Raw genomic sequence first — 22769 nt, forward strand, 5'->3', positions numbered from 1 at the left:
GTTGGTAAAAGGAATAGCTCAAAAGTTGGCGGTGGGTGGTGATGACTTGCTGCCTTCCCTCTAGTCTTACACTGATAGATTATGGATGGCTAGCGAAGATAGCCCTCGTGTAGCTTTGTGCTACGTGCGAAATTCAAAAAAACAAACAAACTCAACAAGATTAGATAGATTTCTCGAATTTCTAAACTGTAATATTTAGAAACCTAAATAGAAACTGATATAAGGATGAAAGTAGTGCTGAAACAAATAAGGAAAAGAAAATATAGTTAAATGTTCCACAATTATTACAGCCATGATGAAACCCTTCCTGGCGAAACGATGGTTGTAATAAAATAATGACTCGTGAAACATACAATTGTCTCGTTTCCCTCAATTCTGTAATTATGGAGTTCCACCCACTACGGGTGGTTCAGTTATTAATTTTAGGCATCAATCTCTCTTTCTTCTATCAAAACATAGACTTATAAATAAACAGTAAAACGGCTAAAAGTGAAAACTGCAATATGAGAGTTTTTGACATAAATAAATATAAATCACTCACCGTAAGTTGATGACGACACGCATTCTTTCGGAAACTTGGAACGAGCTTTCCTGGATGGCTGGAGACGCGTCTTAACGCCCGTTCGCGAGCACGTTTCGTGTATTTACTGTATATGTACATCTTACGTACGTATAAACACAACATGATAACAGTAGCAGATGTTAAGTTAGCCACAATGATCGTAACGTCGCGGTGTCGTGGACTTAGGTGGATGGACAAAACAGTCCGGGCCACCCACACCAAAACCGTCACGACACAACTGACCATTATCCAGCGGGGTTCCCTGTTGCCGTCGGCACATTTCCAGGTGAAGATGGAGAAGAGGATGGACAAGGCCAAAAGCAACATTACATACACTAGAGAGATGGCAGCAAACTTGTCTTCAAGCACAGAGGATGGAGAACACATCCAGACCCGATTGTAGACAATGGCATCTGATGGCCGCAGCACTAACCAGGCACTGGTCAGTATTACTTGAATGGCAACCAGGCCTGCGACCATTAACAGCAGACCGATAGGGTGTTGAAACGAGAGCCATTACTCAGAGCTTCACTGCCCCTGTAGCCCATCAGTCTCCAGGCACTCGTCACCTTAGCCAGCATTCCGGAGAAAATGACTGCGTAAGCCAACCCCAAAACAAATCGGCGTACTGCGCATGTGTGAGTTGTTGGGGGGAGAATGAAGGGGAAGTTTGCACCGAATAAAATAAGAAGTCCCAGTAAAATGGCATACCCCAGTACTGTTGTTCCGATCGCTACCGGAAACGCTACCAGGAAATAGAGGGCGCAGACTATCACCATACTGATTCCAAAAAGAGAAAGGGCCGTGACAACAATGCCCCACAGGGTCTTGAAGTTCCTGTATAGTGGACCCCTGTACAGCAGGTTATTTTTATTGTCTTCGTCATCTTTACACTTCTCACACTTCCCGTAGCACACTGATGTCGGCAGTGTGTCGTAGGAAAGTACAAAATCCTCGAAGAGGTCAAGTTTATTGTTTTTCCAAAGCCCAATCTATATGAGGATTTACAATAGCTGCAATTAATATTAAAATACCCAGTTGGACTTCATTAAACTTATGCTGACTCAGTATCCAAAAACACAAGATTAGCAACATATTGGTTCAACTTCTTAATATTTATGTCTGTGTTTATGTAGTTTAATTTATTTTAGTATTTGAGGCTCGATGTTATCTAAACAAAAACATAAGTAGTTTAAAACTATATTATCTTACTATAAGTAGTTTAAAACTATATTATCTTATTATAACTAGTTTAAAAGTATATTATCTTACCCTACGTAGTTTAAAACTATATTATCTTATTATAAGTAGTTTAAAACTATATTATCTTACTATAACTAGTTTGAAACTATATTATCTTGGTATATGTAGTTTTAAACTGTATTATCTTATTATAAGTAGTTTAAAACTATATTATCTTACTATAAGTAGTTTAAAAATATATTATCTTGGTATAAGTAGTTTGAAACTATATTATCTTGCTATATGTAGTTTAAAACTATATTATCTTATTATAAGTAGTTTAAAACTATATTATCTTGGTATAAGTAGTTTGAAACTATATTATCTTTGTATATGTAGTTTAAAACTATATTATCTCATTATAAGTAGTTTAAAACTATATTATCTTGGTATAAGTAGTTTGAAACTATATTATCTTGGTATATGTAGTTTAAAACTATATTATCTTACTATAAGTAGTTTAAAACTATATTATCTTACTACACCAAAGTTGAACAAAACTCATATTATAATCAGAAATACATTAAACACTTTGAGACTTGGGTCAATATCAGAAGCCAGAATTATTTTAGATTGTTTTTTTTTAATCAAATTATTCAATGCTCAATATCCATACCAATCATTCAACTGATACAATTTTTAAATTTGAAATGAAAAGAAGTTTATGTTTCTCTATCTGGTCAAATTAAATTTGAAATGAAAAGAAAGTTATAGCTAATCATCTGGTATACAACACTCACAGAAAAGTTCCAATGTCCGAATAAGAAACTTACCAAATGATTATAATATTTGCCTTCAAAATTTTTCTGTACTTTAAAAACTTGATAGCCGAATATAGATCCAGTTTCTGGACCGCTGGGTTCTCTTTCTGAACCTTCAAGCACTTTTCTAATCTCACCAGCTAACTGTTCTCTTCTAAGGCCCTCACAGTTGCTAGCGTTCGAAAACGGACGACAGTGTTTGGTCAGAAGAGAGCGAAGCGCACGACCTATGGATCTTGTAGTTGTAATTGTTCGGTATACCTGACTATCCTGTTGAAAGTTGGCTTCTATGAAACGTTCCTGTCCGGTACACACATCCGGGTACTGATGCTGAACAATAAAGCTACTTGGTAGCCAGCACCTGAAGTGGTGTTGCCAAAATTCTTCAAACCAAGAATCAGGAACTGGATCGTGCTCAGTGAGAGTCATTCCAGTGATAAAATGGCGAAATTCTGGAATTTCGTGGTTCTCCAATTTCACCACGAAGGCATCCAGTGTACTATTTATCAAAATTCCTTCAAGACGATTATCGGAACCAAATCCCTCGGTGGCAACCCAAGTAAAACGCTCAATGAGGTTCGCTTCTTGAGCGATCTCTAAAATTACACTTGTTGCAAGAGTGCTGTTCGTCAAGAGCACGGTGACACGAACGTTTGCATCAGTGGTTAATGCAGTAAACTCCCTCGTGAGGTTTTTAACAGTAAAATCAATATTCACCGCTAGAGTTTCGGCGATGCAAACACTGTAATTTTTCGCTGTTTCGGCAAACTGTACGTGTGCTGCTCTTCCAAATACGTCATTGGTTGTAATAACGTTGACGTACGTCCAATCATATTTCTTCAACAGCGCCAATACAGCCGATATTTGTAACTTCACAGGGGATGGAATGGCCATAATCAGATTTGTGCTAGCACTCGATGTGTTTGACCACACAATTGATGTGCTCACTTGGGGAATCTTGTTCGCTTGCAGAAGAGGCGAAACTTCAGAGGCCACCTGGTGGTCGAATGTCAGAGCAACAATGACGTTTTTGTAATCTGTGCCAGACTCGTTAAGCCTCTTCTCACGTTCTGTGGTTAAATAACTAAATAAGTTTCCTTTAACCCTTTGAACTCTACCACAGTCATCCAAAGCAACAACTCCTAGAGCCTCTCCTAGAATTAACCCAATGTTGTTGTTCATCTCCAGCACGGCAAAAATCAGAGCTACCAAATTTTGGAAAGATTTTGTATTAAGCGAACCACATGAAAAAAACGTCTCCCCTGGGTGATGGAGAGACATCATAGATGTAATGACGTAACTGTTATTTTTAGGAATCCACTTCATTACAGTAGGCAGCCGGAAAACAATCTGATTCCCACATCCGTCGCTTTTCAAACAGCTGGACACAACCTTCTGAAGGTTATATTCATGGCCACTGTTGTCAAAGCCATCAATCTTATTCATATCTACATCCAATCCTTCTGCTTCTGTGTAATGTCCAATCTGTGGTGAAGAAAAATAAAATGTGTCCAAAACAACTTCTTCTAGTTTTATTTCCGATTTTGAAATTCAAACTGTACACTTGGATTAAAGTAATATTTTACAATAGTACCTAACGTTGCAAATAACACGTGAAAGCATTTTTTTTTTTTATAAACCTGGACATTCCTCCTAAAATATAATCGATTCTTATGACGTGAACATAAGCTGTTGGTTTAATACGATAAATACCTTTACAAAAGAGTGAGCGTTGTTTCCCACTTGACGGAAGTTCAAAATGTCTAATCCTTTAGTTCCGTAGTTATTTTCTGTAAAGAGTTTCCTTATTCTGCCATTTTCAACTACTTGAGCATTCTTGGTTGAATTTAAGATAAGTTCTCTTGACTCAGGACTTTCTTTCATCTGGACACAAATTCCTCTGGACCTTCCAGGACAGAAATGAGCTCTTGCCACTTCCAAGCTATGGGCTAGGGCAAAGACACTGCTCACCACGTTTTTAACACCAGGATCTTGGAATAAAGGAACATCATGGAATCCACTCTGGTGTCCACTATAGCAGGCTGTTCCTCGACATCCGAACACGTGTTCCCAATATTCTCGGAACCAAATGTTTCTAAGGTTCATCCGAATGTTCAAACGTTGAAAATATTCCTGGAAACCAGGTACGTGATCCGCCACCTGTCGGACAGAAAGAGCACCAACTGAATATTTGTGGAATTTTTGGAAGACCTCGAGATTCTCATAGGTTATCCAAACAAAGTGTCCAAATTTCTCAGATCCCTCTTCAGTTATCATCTGGAGACTCTGGAAGAACCTCTTCAGGTGGTCACCAGATAACAGAAGTACTACAACTCTAAAAAAACAACAACAATTATTTGATTAGTAACTTGTCGAGGAAAACAAAAGGTTCTTAATAGCCAAACACAACCACATGGTTAATGCATTCCCATATGTTTTTGTATTTCCATTGAAAAGATTTCTTATTCTTATTTCTTTCTAAAACTAACAGACCCTTACTGCTTCCGTGAAGCAAGTCGCTCTTATTCCTAAACATTGTAAAATTATTACCTACTCTTCATGTTTCCACGTTAATCTATTTTTCTACCGCGTTGAAATGTTTATAGTTGATATAAAAAGAAATTTCTGTTTGACTGAAACGCAAATTAGCCGCACGTGCTACTTTTTTACCGTAGAGTCTAATTGCTGGAGCCCGCAGTGGCACAGCGGCATGTCTGCGGACTTATAACGCTAGAAACCGGACTTCACTACCCGTTGTGAGCAGAGCACAGACAGCCCATTGTATTTGTGCTTAACTTCAAAACAAGCAAATTACAGAAAAAATATGTAAAATAGAAATTGCATTTTAGTACTTATAAACATATGTAGTTTGCTACTACGAAACTATGTAGATTTACTTAAATATTAAATATTTTATTTTTCACCAGGTGGTTAAAGCACTAGACTCATAATCTAATGGTCGCGGGTTCGAATCCCCATCGCATCAAACGTTACGGTCAATCCCACTATTCGTTGGTAGAAGAGTAGCCTAAGAGTTGGCGGTGGGTGGTGATGACGAGCTGCCTTCCCTCTCTTCTTACGCTGCTAAATTATGGACGGTTAGTGGAGACAGCCCTCGTGTAGCTTTGCGCGAAATTCAAAACAAACAAGCCAAACCTTTTCACCAAATTTTTATGACTATCTCTTAGTTTCATTGGGATCAAGTAATATGAAAAACAATAACTTGTCAATATATTTGGTAGTACTTTACGTTCAGAATTACAAACACTCCACAGCCAGCAATTCATGAGTATTTCTCACAAATCATCAATATTTTATACCACTTCTACTAAAGTTTCTTCGTACTGAACAAAGCCTAAGTTTCTAAGCAAACATTCTAAATGAGTTATACATTGAAAAACAAATTATGTTGACAAGCTTATTGTCAAACTAAATAACCAGTTCTATTGAAAACAGAGTTTTTATAGCATACCTCGCTCCATCATCTCTTTTTGACTTCAATCGTCGAAGAATAGTCAACCAGCTAGCTTCAATATCTGGAACCTTCTCTGTCAGGGCCAACTGGATGTGGTTTTTATCAGACCCCGCCTTGAAGTTCTGAAAGAGATCTCTTTCTTGATGATTTCTGTGAGAATGCACCACAGAGATGTAGTTCCAACGAAACAGTTTTAAGATCCTCACCATGGCATCTGCTATCAAAACGTTTGGCAGTGATAGTCTTAAGACGTAATCATACCAATTCAGGTTATTGAACTCTGAAGAGGTAACTTCTGGTGCCAGCGTGGTCACTTGTTGAGAAATAGTGAGGTCAACAACAGGCTTCACTACATTGTAGTGCTGGTCAGCGATGAAGCCCATTACGTCATCAGGAAATAGGAGTTTGGGACGGGCTTCAGTTTGAGAGGGTGATGGCTGGCTGAAAAAGTCGAAAATAATTTGTGACGTCTTTGTACCACTGTTGCACGTGTCAAAAATTACTCCCCCTAAAGTAACACCAGGCAAGATTCGAGGGTCATTGTTGACCTGGTCTAATGCCCACAAGAATGCTTCCACGTGCTGAATTCCAACAGACGAATCCAACTCTCCACACTCTAGGGTGTTTAAAGATGACTTGTGAACACCAAAGGTTGCACCCAAATACAGTTGGTCTTTGGAACGTACAACCAGAAACCTTGAGTTTAGACTCTCACAACGACCACACTCTGATCTACATTCGGATACTGTATTCATCATTGGAAACTCTTCTCCATGATTTCCATAAGTTACCATGTTTGCCAAGGTGGTCAGATGATTATTAAATACCGCAACCTGAGGAATTCAACATAATAAATTACCATAATTCAAGATATATGAATATATTATCCAAGATTGATGTTAATCACAAATATGCCCAATTATTTTGTAATATTCTACAGTATGGATACTTCAGCACATGATAATACGAAAACCAGCCAAGTTATCCTTCTAAATTTACTGAAACTTTTTGTTACTTTTACGATCTCGTCTTCAAACCTATTACGCATTGTTTTGGCACAGATGGCGCTAAATTACGCATATAATATAAAAAATATGGTTAAACAATGTATAGTAACTTAAGGCTCCTGAACATGATCAAACAAAAGGTTGTTTTTTTTTACATTATTAACTTATGATTCAGCTTGAAATCCTTTACACACAGACTTTTATTTAACTTAACATAATATTAAATTTAGATTAGCTTTCCAAATAATAGAAAATGTTCCTTCTAATATTTGTCATTTATGTGCGGAATAATTTTTTTTTTTACGTGCACCAGAAACAAGATAATATGCAGTTGTGTGCTACTACTTTGTTTCTTTCTTTCTTTTACAGTATATTTAGATCATCAACCTTATTGGACCATTAAGTCGCTTTGCAATGTTATCAGTTGGTTATTTGGGCTTTAGGCCTATTCATTGTCATGTCAGAGCCATTAGAGCGGGTCAACTCGCTCAGGTTCCTTATCTTTTCTGAGGAAATGACTGGCAGTTCATTAGTTATGCGTCCGCACAGCATAGAGAGAGTATTGGTTATAAAAGTACCAATTGAGAGATATATGAAATCTCACTACGAAGATACACCCGAAATCTACTCCAAAGTTATACAGATACGTACCAATTTAGAGATATATGACAATTAATATATGGCTTTGATAGATACTTATCAATTCTATTTCATCATTTCAATAGTCAAGATCTATAACATTTCATATCACTATAACTTCGAACCTTCTCAAAATACATCTATCCAGAAATGGCTTCGTGGAACAAGTACGAGAACATTATAGGACTGAACATTTGGCAAGTCTGGAGTATTGTTACAACTGCTCCAAATAATGAAATGCCATTACTGTTATAGCTGCTCCGAAAGCAAGCCACTATTATCACACTTGCTCCAAATTCAGAAATGTCACAATTATCACAGCTCCTCCGAATGCAGGAATGTCACTATACTTAAAGCTGTTCTAAATACATGAATGTTAATAATGTTTCGCTTCTGAACAGATCTAATCATTATTACATCTCATTAAAAATCTGTCTTACATTAAAATAAATAGTCGATCACAAGTGGTAAAATTATGGTTTCTCTTATTCTTCGCTTTAAAAAAGTAAACAGTATAGTAAACAGAGGTCCATCATGAAACAAAATATTATACTTAGAACTATGGATTGTACAACTGTAACTAAAAATATTGTAAACAGAGGTCCATCATGAAACAAAACATTATACTTAGAACTACGGATTGTACAACTGTAGCTAAACATATACTAAACAGAGGTACATAACGAAACAAAACATTATACTTAGAACTATGGATTGTACAACTATAACTAAACATATAGTAAACAGAGGTTCATCATGAAACAAAACATTATACTAAGAACTACGGATGGTACAACTGTAACTAAACATATAGTAAACAGAGGTTCATCATGAAACAAAACATTATACTTAGAACTACGGATTGTACAACTGCAACTAAACATATAGTAAACAGAGGTACATCATGAAACAAAACATTACACTTAGAGCTACGGATTGTACAACTGTAACTAAACATATAGTAAACAGAGGTTCATCATGAAACAAAACATTGCACTTAGAACTACGGATTGTACAACTGTAACTAAACATATAGTAAACAAAGGTTCATCATGAAACAAAACATTATACTTAGAACTATGGATTGTACAACTGTAACTAAACATATAGTAAACAGAGGTTCATCATGAAACAAAACAATGTACTTAGAACTACGGATTGTACAACTGTAACTAAACATATAGTAAACAGAGGTTCATCATGACACAAAACATTATGCTTAGAACTACGGATTGTACAACTGTAACTAAACATATAGTAAACAGAGGTTGATCATGAAACAAAACATTATACTTAGAACTACGGATTGTACAACTGTAACTGAACATATAGTAAACAGAGGTTCATCATGAAACAAAACATTATACTTAGAACTACGGATTGTACAACTGTATCTAAACATATAGTAAACAGAGGTTCATCATGAAACAAAACATTATACTTAGAACTACGGATTGTACAACTGTAACTAAACATATAGTAAACAGAGGTCCATCACGAAACAAAACATTATACTTAAAACTACGAATTGTACAACTGTAACTAAACATATAGTAAACAGAGGTCCATCATGAAACAAAACATTATACTTAGAACTACGGATTGTACAACTGTAACTAAACATATAGTAAACAGAGGTTCATCACGAAACAAAACATTATACTTAGAACTACGGATTGTACAACTGTAACTAAACATATAGTAAACAGAGGTTCATCATGAAACAAAACATTATACTTAGAACTATTGATTGTACAACTGTAACTAAACATATAGTAAACAGAGGTTCATCATCAAACAAAACAATGTACTTAGAACTACGGATTGTACAACTGTAACTAAACATATAGTAAACAGAGGTTCATCATAAAACAAAACAATGTACTTAGAACTACGGATTGTACAACTGTAACTAAACATATAGTACACAGATGTTCATCATGAAACAAAACATTACACTTAGAACTACGGATTGTACAACTGTAACTAAACATATAGTAAACATTGGTTCATCATGAAACAAAACATTATACTTAGAACTATGGATTGTACAACTGTAACTAAACATATAGTAAACAGAGGTTCATCATGAAACAAAACATTGTACTTAGAACTACGGATTGTACAACTGTAACTAAACATATAGTACACAAAGATTCATCATGAAACAAAACATTATACTTAGAACTATGGATTGTACAACTGTAACTAAACATATAGTAAACAGAGGTTCATCACGACACAAAACATTATACTTAGAACTACGGATTGTACAACTGTAACTAAACATATAGTAAACAGAGGTCCATCATGAAACAAAACATTATACTTAGAACTACGAATTGTACAACTGTAACTAAACATATAGTAAACAGAGGTCCATCATGAAACAAAACATTATACTTAGAGCTACGGATTGTACAACTGTAACTAAACATATAGTAAACAGAGGTTGATCATGAAACAAAACATTATACTTAGAACTACGGATTGTACAACTGTAACTAAACATATAGTAAACAGAGGTTGATCATGAAACAAAACATTATACTTAGAACTACGGATTGTACAACTGTAACTAAACATATAGTAAACAGAGGTTGATCATGAAACAAAACATTATACTTAAAACTACGAATTGTACAATTGTAACTAAACATATAGTAAACAGAGGTCCATCATGAAACAAAACATTATACTTTGAACTACGGATTGTACAACTGTAACTAAACATATAGTAAACAGAGGTTCATCATGAAACAAAACATTATACTTAGAACTACGGATTGTACAACTGTAACTAAACATATAGTAAACAGAGGTCCATCATGAAACAAAACATTATACTTAGAACTACGGATTGTACAACTGTAACTAAACATATAGTAAACAGAGGTTCATCATGAAACAAAACATTATACTTAGAACTACGGATTGTACAACTGTAACTAAACATATAGTAAACAGAGGTTCATCATGAAACAAAACATTATACTTAGAACTACGGATTGTACAACTGTAACTAAACATATAGTAAACAGAGGTCCATCATGAAACAAAACATTATACTTAGAACTACGGATTCTACAACTGTAACTAAACATATAGTAAACAGAGGCTCATCATGAAACAAAACATTATACTTAGAACTACGGATTGTACAACTGTAACTAAACATATAGTAAACAGAGGTTGATCATGAAACAAAACATTATACTTAGAACTACGGATTGTACAACTGTAACTAAACATATAGTAAACAGAGGTTCATCATGAAACAAAACATTATACTTAGAACTACGGATTGTACAACTGTAACTAAACATATAGTAAACAGAGGTTGATCATGAAACAAAACATTATACTTAGAACTACGGATTGTACAACTGTAACTAAACATATAGTAAACAGTGGTTCATCATGAAACAAAACATTGTACTTAGAACTACGGATTGTACAACTGTAACTAAACATATAGTAAACAGAGGATCATCATGAAACAAACCAATGTACTTAGAACTACGGATTGTACAACTGTAACTAAACATATAGTAAACAGAGGTTCATCATGAAACAAAACATTATACTTAGAACTACGGATTGTACAACTGTAACTAAACATATAGTAAACATTGGTTCATCATGAAACAAAACATTATACTTAGAACTATGGATTGTACAACTGTAACTAAACATATAGTAAACAGAGGTTCATCATGAAACAAAACAATGTACTTAGAACTACGGATTGTACAACTGTAACTAAACATATAGTAAACAGAGGTTCATCATGAAACAAAACACTATACTTAGAACTATGGATTGTACAACTGTAACTAAACATATAGTAAACAGAGGTTCATCATGAAACAAAACAATGTACTTAGAACTACGGATTGTACAACTGTAACTAAACATATAGTAAACAGAGGTTCATCATGAAACAAAACATTATACTTAGAACTATGGATTGTACAACTGTAACTAAACATATAGTAAACAGAGGTTCATCATGAAACAAAACATTGTACTTAGAACTACGGATTGTACAACTGTAACTAAACATATAGTACACAGAGATTCATCATGAAACAAAACATTATACTTAGAACTATGGATTGTACAACTGTAACTAAACATATAGTAAACAGAGGTTCATCACGACACAAAACATTATACTTAGAACTACGGATTGTACAACTGTAACTAAACATATAGTAAACAGAGGTCCATCATGAAACAAAACATTATACTTAGAACTACGAATTGTACAACTGTAACTAAACATATAATAAACAGAGGTCCATCATGAAACAAAACATTATACTTAGAGCTACGGATTGTACAACTGTAACTAAACATATAGTAAACAGAGGTTGATCATGAAACAAAACATTATACTTAGAACTATGGATTGTACAACTGTAACTAAACATATAGTAAACATTGGTTCATCATGAAACAAAACATTATACTTAGAACTACGGATTGTACAACTGTAACTAAACATATAGTAAACAGAGGTTCATCATGAAACAAAACAATGTACTTAGAACTACGGATTGTACAACTGTAACTAAACATATAGTAAACAGAGGTTCATCATGAAACAAAACAATGTACTTAGAACTACGGATTGTACAACTGTAACTAAACATATAGTAAACAGAGGATCATCATGAAACAAACCAATGTACTTAGAACTACGGATTGTACAACTGTAACTAAACATATAGTAAACAGAGGTTCATCATGAAACAAAACATTATACTTAGAACTACGGATTGTACAACTGTAACTAAACATATAGTAAACATTGGTTCATCATGAAACAAAACATTATACTTAGAACTATGGATTGTACAACTGTAACTAAACATATAGTAAACAGAGGTTCATCATGAAACAAAACAATGTACTTAGAACTACGGATTGTACAACTGTAACTAAACATATAGTAAACAGAGGTTCATCATGAAACAAAACATTATACTTAGAACTATGGATTGTACAACTGTAACTAAACATATAGTAAACAGAGGTTCATCATGAAACAAAACAATGTACTTAGAATTACGGATTGTACAACTGTAACTAAACATATAGTAAACAGAGGATCATCATGAAACAAAACAATGTACTTAGAACTACGGATTGTACAACTGTAACTAAACATATAGTAAACAGAGGTTCATCATGAAACAAAACATTATACTTAGAACTACGGATTGTACAACTGTAACTAAACATATAGTAAACATTGGTTCATTATGAAACAAATCATTATACTTAGAACTATGGATTGTACAACTGTAACTAAACATATAGTAAACAGAGGTTCATCATGAAACAAAACAATGTACTTAGAACTACGGATTGTACAACTGTAACTAAACATATAGTAATCAGAGGTTCATCACGACACAAAACATTATACTTAGAACTACGGATTGTACAACTGTAACTAAACATATAGTAAACAGAGGTTCATCATGAAACAAAACATTATACTTAGAACTACGGATTGTACAACTGTAACTAAACATATTGTAAACAGAGGTCCATCATGAAACAAAACATTATACTTAGAACTACGAATTGTACAACTGTAACTAAACATATAGTAAACAGAGGTCCATCATGAAACAAAACATTATACTTGGAACTACGGATTGTACAACTGTAACTAAACATATAGTAAACAGAGGTTCATCATGAAACAAAACAATGTACTTAGAACTACGGATTGTACAACTGTAACTAAACATATAGTAAACAGAGGTTCATCATGAAACAAAACATTATGCTTAGAACTACGGATTGTACAACTGTAACTAAACATATAGTAAACAGAGGTTGATCATGAAACAAAACATTATACTTAGAACTACGGATTGTACAACTGTAACTAAACATATAGTAAACAGAGGTTCATCATGAAACAAAACATTATACTTAGAACTACGGATTGTACAACTGTAACTAAACACATAGTAAACATTGGTTCTTCATGAAACAAAACATTATACTTAGAACTATGGATTGTACAACTGTAACTAAACATATAGTAAACAGAGGTTCATCATGAAACAAAACAATGTACTTAGAACTACGGATTGTACAACTGTAACTAAACATATAGTAAACAGAGGTTCATCATGAAACAAAACATTATACTTAGAACTACGGATTGTACAACTGTAACTAAACATATAGTAAACATTGGTTCATCATGAAACAAAACATTATATTTAGAACTATGGATTGTACAACTGTAACTAAACATATAGTAAACAGAGGTTCATCATGAAACAAAATATTGTACTTAGAACTACGGATTGTACAACTGTAACTAAACATATAGTAAACAGAGGTCCATCATGAAACAAAACATTATACTTTGAACTACGGATTGTACAACTGTAACTAAACATATAGTAAACAGAGGTTCATCATGAAACAAAACATTATACTTAGAACTACGGATTGTACAACTGTAACTAAACATATAGTAAACAGAGGTTGATCATGAAACAAAACATTATACTTAGAACTACGGATTGTACAACTGTAACTAAACATATAGTAAACAGAGGTTCATCATGAAACAAAACATTATACTTAGAACTACGGATTGTACAACTGTAACTAAACATATAGTAAACAGAGGTTCATCATGAAACAAAACATTATACTTAGAACTACGGATTGTACAACTGTAACTAAACATATAGTAAACAGAGGTTCATCATGAAACAAAACAATGTACTTAGAACTACGGATTGTACAACTGTAACTAAACATATAGTAATCAGAGGTTCATCACGACACAAAACATTATACTTAGAACTACGGATTGTACAACTGTAACTAAACATATAGTAAACAGAGGTTCATCATGAAACAAAACATTATACTTAGAACTACGGATTGTACAACTGTAACTAAACATATTGTAAACAGAGGTCCATCATGAAACAAAACATTATACTTAGAACTACGAATTGTACAACTGTAACTAAACATATAGTAAACAGAGGTCCATCATGAAACAAAACATTATACTTGGAACTACGGATTGTACAACTGTAACTAAACATATAGTAAACAGAGGTTCATCATGAAACAAAACAATGTACATAGAACTACGGATTGTACAACTGTAACTAAACATATAGTAAACAGAGGTTCATCATGAAACAAAACATTATGCTTAGAACTACGGATTGTACAACTGTAACTAAACATATAGTAAACAGAGGTTGATCATGAAACAAAACATTATACTTAGAACTACGGATTGTACAACTGTAACTAAACATATAGTAAACAGAGGTTCATCATGAAACAAAACATTATACTTAGAACTACGGATTGTACAACTGTAACTAAACACATAGTAAACATTGGTTCTTCATGAAACAAAACATTATACTTAGAACTATGGATTGTACAACTGTAACTAAACATATAGTAAACAGAGGTTCATCATGAAACAAAACAATGTACTTAGAACTACGGATTGTACAACTGTAACTAAACATATAGTAAACAGAGGTTCATCATGAAACAAAACATTATACTTAGAACTACGGATTGTACAACTGTAACTAAACATATAGTAAACATTGGTTCATCATGAAACAAAACATTATACTTAGAATTATGGATTGTACAACTGTAACTAAACATATAGTAAACAGAGGTTCATCATGAAACAAAATATTGTACTTAGAACTACGGATTGTACAACTGTAACTAAACATATAGTAAACAGAGGTCCATCATGAAACAAAACATTATACTTTGAACTACGGATTGTACAACTGTAACTAAACATATAGTAAACAGAGGTTCATCATGAAACAAAACATTATACTTAGAACTACGGATTGTACAACTGTAACTAAACATATAGTAAACAGAGGTTGATCATGAAACAAAACATTATACTTAGAACTACGGATTGTACAACTGTAACTAAACATATAGTAAACAGAGGTTCATCATGAAACAAAACATTATACTTAGAACTACGGATTGTACAACTGTAACTAAACATATTGTAAACAGAGGTTCATCATGAAACAAAACAATGTACTTAGAACTACGGATTGTACAACTGTAACTAAACATATAGTAAACAGAGGTCCATCATGAAACAAAACATTATACTTAGAACTACGGATTGTACAACTGTAACTAAACATATAGTAAACAGAGGTTCATCATGAAACAAAACATTATACTTAGAACTACGGATTGTACAACTGTAACTAAACATATTGTAAACAGAGGTCCATTATGAAACAAAACATTATACTTAGAACTACGGATTGTACAACTGTAACTAAACATATAGTAAACAGAGGTCCATCATGAAACAAAACATTATACTTAGAACTACGGATTGTACAACTGTAACTAAACATATAGTAAACAAAGGTCCATCACAAACAAAACATTACATGTAGATATTTAACCTGAACTAGGGGTTGTACAACTGTAACTAAACATATTGTAAACAGAGGTCCATCACGAAACAAAACATTACATGTAGATATTTAACCTGAACTCTGGACTGTACAACTGTAACTAAACATATTGTAAACAAAGGTCCATCACAAACAAAACATTAAATGTAGATATTTAATCTGAACTCGGGGCTGTACAACTGTAACTAAACATATAGTAATCAAAGGTCCATCTCAGACAAAACATTACATGTAGATATTTAATCTGAACTCGGGGCTGTACAACTGTAACTAAACATATTGTAAGCAGAGGTCCATCACGAAACAAAACATTACATGTAGATATTTAACCTGAACTCGGGGCTGTACAACTGTAACTAAACATATTGTAAACAAAGGTCCATCACAAACAATACATTACATGTAGATATTTAATCTGAACTCGTGGCTGTTCATCTGTAGTGTATACAGTGTTGCTGTTTAAGAATATCTTTTGATCATTTTAAAAGTTAATTAATCTCCTCTGCCGCTAGGTTAAACCACGTGACTTGAGTTCTTTTCTTATTGCAACTGAAATAATCAGAAACGTGAATATAAAAAAGGGTCTTATGCTCCCCAATTTTTTCTTAATTAACTTTCACCCCACCTTTTTGCAGAATTTGTTCTTTCATACAATTTATTTCAACATGAACGTTTGTTTTGACAAGGTTATGTTTCTTGGATACGAAAGTTAACCTCGAATATAATACTAAATTTAGACAACCACTAAGGAAGCAAAAACTATGTAAAAACAATGTTATATGATACTCCCCAGGCCACAACAGTATGTCTGCGGACTTCAAACGATGGAAATCACATTTCAATACCTAATGTTGGGCTACCTATAAACATTCTTTGTTTCGTTACTAAATCAGTAATTTTTGGTTTGTTTGTGAATTTTCTGCTAAACTACAAAAAAAAAAATTCTACATTAGCCGTCTCTAATTTACCAGCGATAGACTAGGGTAAGGCAGCTAGTCAACAATACCCACCGCCAACTCTTGGACTATTCGTTTATCAACAACGAGTGGGTCGACTGTAACATTATAACATCCCCACGACTGAAATAGCGAGCATGTTCTATGTGACAGGGATTCTAACTCGCGACCCTAACCACCAGGCCATGTCAGGGTCACCCTGCTTTGTGGAATGTAATAAACGACACACTTAGTTTGTTTCTAAATTCAGAGTCAAAAACATATAAAAAAGATGGAAAAGAGCCATATTTAAAGATGGTTTTTACCATCTCGGGCAGAAATCTTAAAAGATAGTAGCTGACTTACACCATTGAACAGTGCCTATTTAAATAACCAATCAACTCTGTGTGATATAAGCCAAATTATTTAAACATGGAAGTGTGGCTTGTTTCAGAGGTTTTTCCCCTTCTTGTACAGGAAAAATACTGAAACAAATGCTTAATGTCCACCATCGGACAGTTTCCAGTTACCATGACAAAAATTACGATAACTGAGACAATCAATTTTGGGTGATAGATGGTAACACACACATATAATACATATAACACAATACATATAACACATACATATAATACATATAACACAATACATATAACACATACATATAATACATATAATACATATAACACAATATATATAACACATACATATAATACATATAACACAATACATATAACACATACATATAATACATATAACACAATACATATAACACAATACATATAACACATACATATAATACATATAACACAATACATATAACACATACATATATACATATAACACAATACATATAACACATACATATAATACATATAACACAATACATATAACACATACATATAATACATATAACACATATATATAACACATACGTATATACATATAACAAGGACGTATAACACATACATATAACACAATACATATAACACATACATATAATACATATAACATACATATAACACATACATATGATACATATAACACATACATATAATACATATAACACAATACATATAACACATACATATAATACATATAACACAATACATATAACACATACATATAATACATATAACATACATATAATGGGTCTATGGAAAACGTCATTTCGTTAGCGCCTGGCATGATGTGCACACTGTACTTGAAGCTTTACTTTTAAATTACATATTTTGAAGTTATTATGCTATAGCAAAAACATTAAGAACGTGTTATTTTAATCAAGAGGAAATACTATTTAAACGTATACAGAAATGATGAATTGTAAAGATTTGGATACGAGGTAACAACGTCAGGTAATACTTAGGTTCTCAGAATGTACCTGTTGATAATTAAATGTCTTCTTACTTCCTCTCTTCATATTAAAGATTTCGATTGGAACATCGCCAACTCCATCGTCTTTGAATATGAAAATTGACTTCTTTTCATCTGGTCTTGCAGACGCTGTATGCCGAATATATTTGTTAAGGTTGAGGCGTAGTGATGGCTGACGAAGTAAATGATGGCACAGCCCCCTTTCGGCTTTGCAAAACTCATTTCTGAAGCGAGCCAGACCAGAAGCGATCGACAACACAGCTTGCATAACTTTTACAGTCCCAGCATTTCGTAAAGAACCAGTACATTCTGGGTCGGTACACCTAGCACGTTCTTCAGTGTATTTTTTGGAACCAAGGGTTGCGTTTGTTTGTTTCTGGACTAAGTCGCCGGAAGTGCGTCACAAATTCCTGGACCTCTTTAAAGGCTTCCCTGAAAACCAAGGAACCAGAAATGTCTTTCCCAAACTTCTCTAAGATATCTAAATCCACTTCCCTGACTCCGTTTCTTAACCAAACAAAATCGTTACGGGCGACTAATCCATCAACTGTTGCTTTCTGAAAGGCAGAAAAGAAAAGACCGGTATCATGGTCACTCAGAAAAAGGATGACCACCGCAACACCACGATTTCTGGAATCCACCAATTTTCTTATTATCTTGTGCAAATTTAATAATCCAGTTTCAGTATTATCCACTCCTTCCATTGAAAGTTGAACGTCAATACAGATGGAAGCATACTTGACTTCTGTGGTAAACGCCCGAAGACCACGAAAACTGTCGTAATCTGTACTGTGAACAACTGTTACAAATGTCCATCCGAAGTGCATGAGGGCTTCGACGATGGCCTTGGACTTCGTTTTCGCTGATGCAGCTGTTTGTAAACCGTAAGAATCCCTCTTCTTATCGGTTGAAAGGTCCTCAGTGGACACACTCGTGAGGTTCAGAGGACTCAATATTGATTCTGCAATGGCAGCTACTTCTGGTGATGTGGCAGAGACGACAGCTAACATTGAGATGCTATCGAGTTCCTCGGAGCTTTCTGTAAGAAAGCTTGACAAGTGCTGAGCGACCTTTAGAACTGACCCACACGTGTCAATAACAACAGCTCCCAAACGAACTCCCGGCAAGAATTGCGCATCATTATTAATTTTGTCCAGTGTCCACAAAGCTGCCTCTAAATCAAGAATAGCGTCGTTGTTAATTGCGGTGCTGCACTCTAGCGGCGACGATCCCGGTTTGTGGATTGGCAGAAGTACGGGAATGATGACATCTGCCCTTTGGTCTATCATTACAAACTCATCAGGCATTTCTTTGGAACCTTCCAGTTGTCCATGGACTATTCTATTGAAAAAAAGGAAAAAAAAATCGTTTATTTACGTACCATGATATATATATATATATATATATTATTAAAAAAAACAGTTCTTATTGTACTTAACATGTGGTATTAGATCTAAAGTAGATGTATCAGAATTGGTCAGAATTCAAAGATGAGACTCCATAAAAAAAGTATCTGACATTTTTAGCCTGACTGGCATATTATGCGACACATAAACGACCAAATTAGAAACCCCTATTTTTGTGCATTGGCGTCCCTAATTTAGAACTGTTGACAAAAGGGTTGAAAACTAGTTAACAAGAGTCATGTGGTTACTCATATTCCACCAGTTTGAGTGCCCATGGTATCTGTCGTACTCCCCAGAGTTGTGAGTACAAAACACGTTCGGCGGTGCATTAAGACTCTAACCTTAGACTCTAACCCAGTCGGCTTAATAAAATGTATTTGATGTTTATATATTTCCACAAAATGACTTATCTGATTATCTGTGACTCCCCGTGTTTCTCTTTCCTGGAAATAGTCAAGGTGGAAAATCTCTTAAGAACCTATCTTTCCAGATACGTTTAACTTCGGGCCTGGCATGGCCAAGCGCGTAAGGCGTGCGACTCGTAATTCGCGGATTCGCGCCCGCGTCGCGCTAAACATGCTCGCCCTCCCAGCCGTGGGGGTGTATAATGTGACGGTCAATCCCACTATTCGTTGGTAAAAGAGTAACCCAAGAGTTGGCGGTGGGTGGCGATGACTAGCTGCCTTCCCTCTAGTCTTACACTGCTAAATTAGGGAGGGCTAGCACAGATAGCCCTCGAGTAGCTTTGTGCGAAATTCCAAAAAACAAAAATAAACGTTCAACTTCCTATAAGGAAAAATGTTTTTATAGAAAGAAAATTTTCCTAACACCTGGCCACGCGTGCTGTAAAATGAAAACAGGATATATTTTTTTTCTTCTTTGCCATTTACTTTCAGGGTTCTCTATACTTCCAACCAAGATATATTGATTCAAGATAAATATCACCATACATGACTGAATAAACCATAGAATCCTTACATATTTCAAATTTTCTGTATTCAATTTTCCTTTTATTGGAAAAGCTCATATTTACAACCAATCAGAAGTTGGGAATTAAAGTATTGTAAAAATTTACTTTCATTTGGCCACTCGGTTTGCGAGTGTTGGATAGACCTTTCTAAATATAGACAAATTGTAATTTAGGATGATTTTCATTAGTAATTAATTAATTTATATAGTAGGAGTGAATCAGAACAGATTTTCTATAAAATAGTTCTTAAACTAATTCCACTTTACTCTATTTTATAGCTTTCAAATACACAGCCAATACATTTGCTACATTTATAGCGGTACGTCATACTTTCAACCAATCAGATAAAGACTTAACGAGCTCCATTCTTGACACAGTATACAGTATAAAATATTACTGTGACAAAGTGATATTTGGAACAAACCGAGCCGTTATATGTCACACTATCTAATATCCTTTCAAATATTGCTGTAAACAAAGTGATATTTGGATCGAACCGAGCCGTCATGTGTCACACTATCTAATACACTATAAAATATTACTGTGAACAAAGTGATATTTGGATCAAACCGAGCAGTGATGTGACACAGAGGTTCCCCTTATTTTGTACGCAAGGTGACACTTGGGGTTCCCCTCATTATTTGCTCAAGCTTTTTTGTTTTTTTTTAATTTTGCACAAAGCTACTCAAGGGCTATCTGCGCTAGCTGTCCCTAATTTAGCAGTGTAAGACTAAAGGGAAGGCAGCTAGTCATCATCACCCACCGCCAACTCTTGGGCTACTCTTTTACCAACGAATAGTGGGATTGACTGTCACATTATAACGCCCCACGGCTGGGAGGGCGAGCATGTTTGGCGCCACGGGGATGCGAACCCGCGACCCTCAGATTACGAGTCGCACGCCTTAACACGCTTGGCCATGCCGGGCTTTACTGAAGCTAAATACTGGCATTAGGCTTAAAGTAGAAACACGTTGAGTCCAAGTAGGACCGAGTTTTATGCTGTCGCATGTGTTGTCTTTATATTATTGTGTACAAAAGCTGTCTCGTTGATATATTACCAAGACAAAGATCATTTATTGTAGAAAATCAAATCACAGATTGTTCATAAGATCGTTAGCCATGGTCTGCTCTCCTTTGGCTCAGCGGTAAGTATGAGAGTTACAACGCCAAAAACTGGATTTAGATACCTGCGGTGGGCACAGTACAGATAGTCTATAATGTAGCATTGTCGTTACTTAAGAACAAACAGCCCCAAACCTAGACTATTTAATGTAGTAAAGAACTTCTTTCTCACTCTCAGGTTCGTGGACTCTAAACAAGATTTGTGTTTAAAACTACAATTTATATGAAGTCAGTTCTCAAAAGAAACAGATCATATAGAGTTCTCTTCTGGAAATTTCAGAGCAGTGTTATGGTTCTGGTTTCTTTCCAGATTCCATCTGCACGAACCAGTAAATGAAGCAACAGATAAGTGGTAAAACGCAGTCAGCAGTAACTGAGTGTCTGTCCCAACACGCAATGTAATCATACCAGTTGTCGTTCCCAAGGTATTCTCTGGACAGAGAGGCGATGTTTAGATATTTTTTAACAGAAAAGACTAAACAAAGGTCTCGAGTTCTTGATGTTTCTTGTGAACAGTGCTCTGTATCCTTCACCGGAATTCAGATCCATATGGACCTGGAAGGGTCAGGGGAAAACCATATGAACCTTGGAGGGGGGAAGATGCAAACCATATCGACCTTGGATGATTATGTTAAAACTATATGAACCTGGACGGGTCAAACTAAAAGCATATGCATATGAATTTGTGAGCATTAGGTTAAAACCATATGGGCCTAGGGGGGAAAGGTCAAGTGAAAACCGTATAGACCTGGGGGAGTCAGCTGTAAACTTGACCTCTTCC

General features: G+C 34.7%; 2 protein-coding genes across 2 annotated transcripts in view; both read right to left on the reverse strand.

Moving 5' to 3' along the window:
- Positions 1–540: 540 nt before the first annotated feature.
- On the reverse strand, positions 541–18758 carry LOC143256248 (uncharacterized). The gene is made up of 5 exons (XM_076513196.1): positions 18498–18758; positions 6038–6873; positions 4279–4900; positions 2578–4050; positions 541–1554 (listed from the first exon to the last, which is right to left on the reverse strand). The coding sequence occupies exons 1-5, from the start codon at positions 18756–18758 to the stop codon at positions 1042–1044; spliced, it is 3705 nt and encodes a 1234-aa protein (XP_076369311.1). The 3' UTR covers positions 541–1041.
- A 67-nt stretch (positions 18759–18825) lies between these two features.
- Positions 18826–22769, reverse strand: part of LOC143256249 (uncharacterized) — a 31358-nt gene continuing 27414 nt past the window's right edge. The window contains exon 7 of the mRNA XM_076513197.1: positions 18826–19831. Within this exon, the coding sequence (XP_076369312.1) occupies positions 18826–19831 (1006 nt within the window). The remainder of the gene's footprint in view (positions 19832–22769) is intronic.

The sequence above is a fragment of the Tachypleus tridentatus genome, chromosome 7, assembly GCF_004210375.1.
Source record: "Tachypleus tridentatus isolate NWPU-2018 chromosome 7, ASM421037v1, whole genome shotgun sequence".
NCBI lineage: Eukaryota > Metazoa > Arthropoda > Merostomata > Xiphosura > Limulidae > Tachypleus > Tachypleus tridentatus.

What these genes read in the sequence shown, in the direction of transcription:
- LOC143256248 (XM_076513196.1), bottom strand. Translation starts at nt 18,758, where the DNA reads ATGCAAGCTGTGTTGTCGATCGCTTCTGGTCTGGCTCGCTTCAGAAAT. An exon ending in AAAAGAGATGATGGAGCGAG is followed by an intron (nt 4,901 to 6,037) that starts GTATGCTATAAA and finishes TTGTTTTTTTAG; the next exon opens with AGTTGTAGTACTTCTGTTAT. An exon ending in ACGCTCACTCTTTTGTAAAG is followed by an intron (nt 4,051 to 4,278) that starts GTATTTATCGTA and finishes TCTTCACCACAG; the next exon opens with ATTGGACATTACACAGAAGC.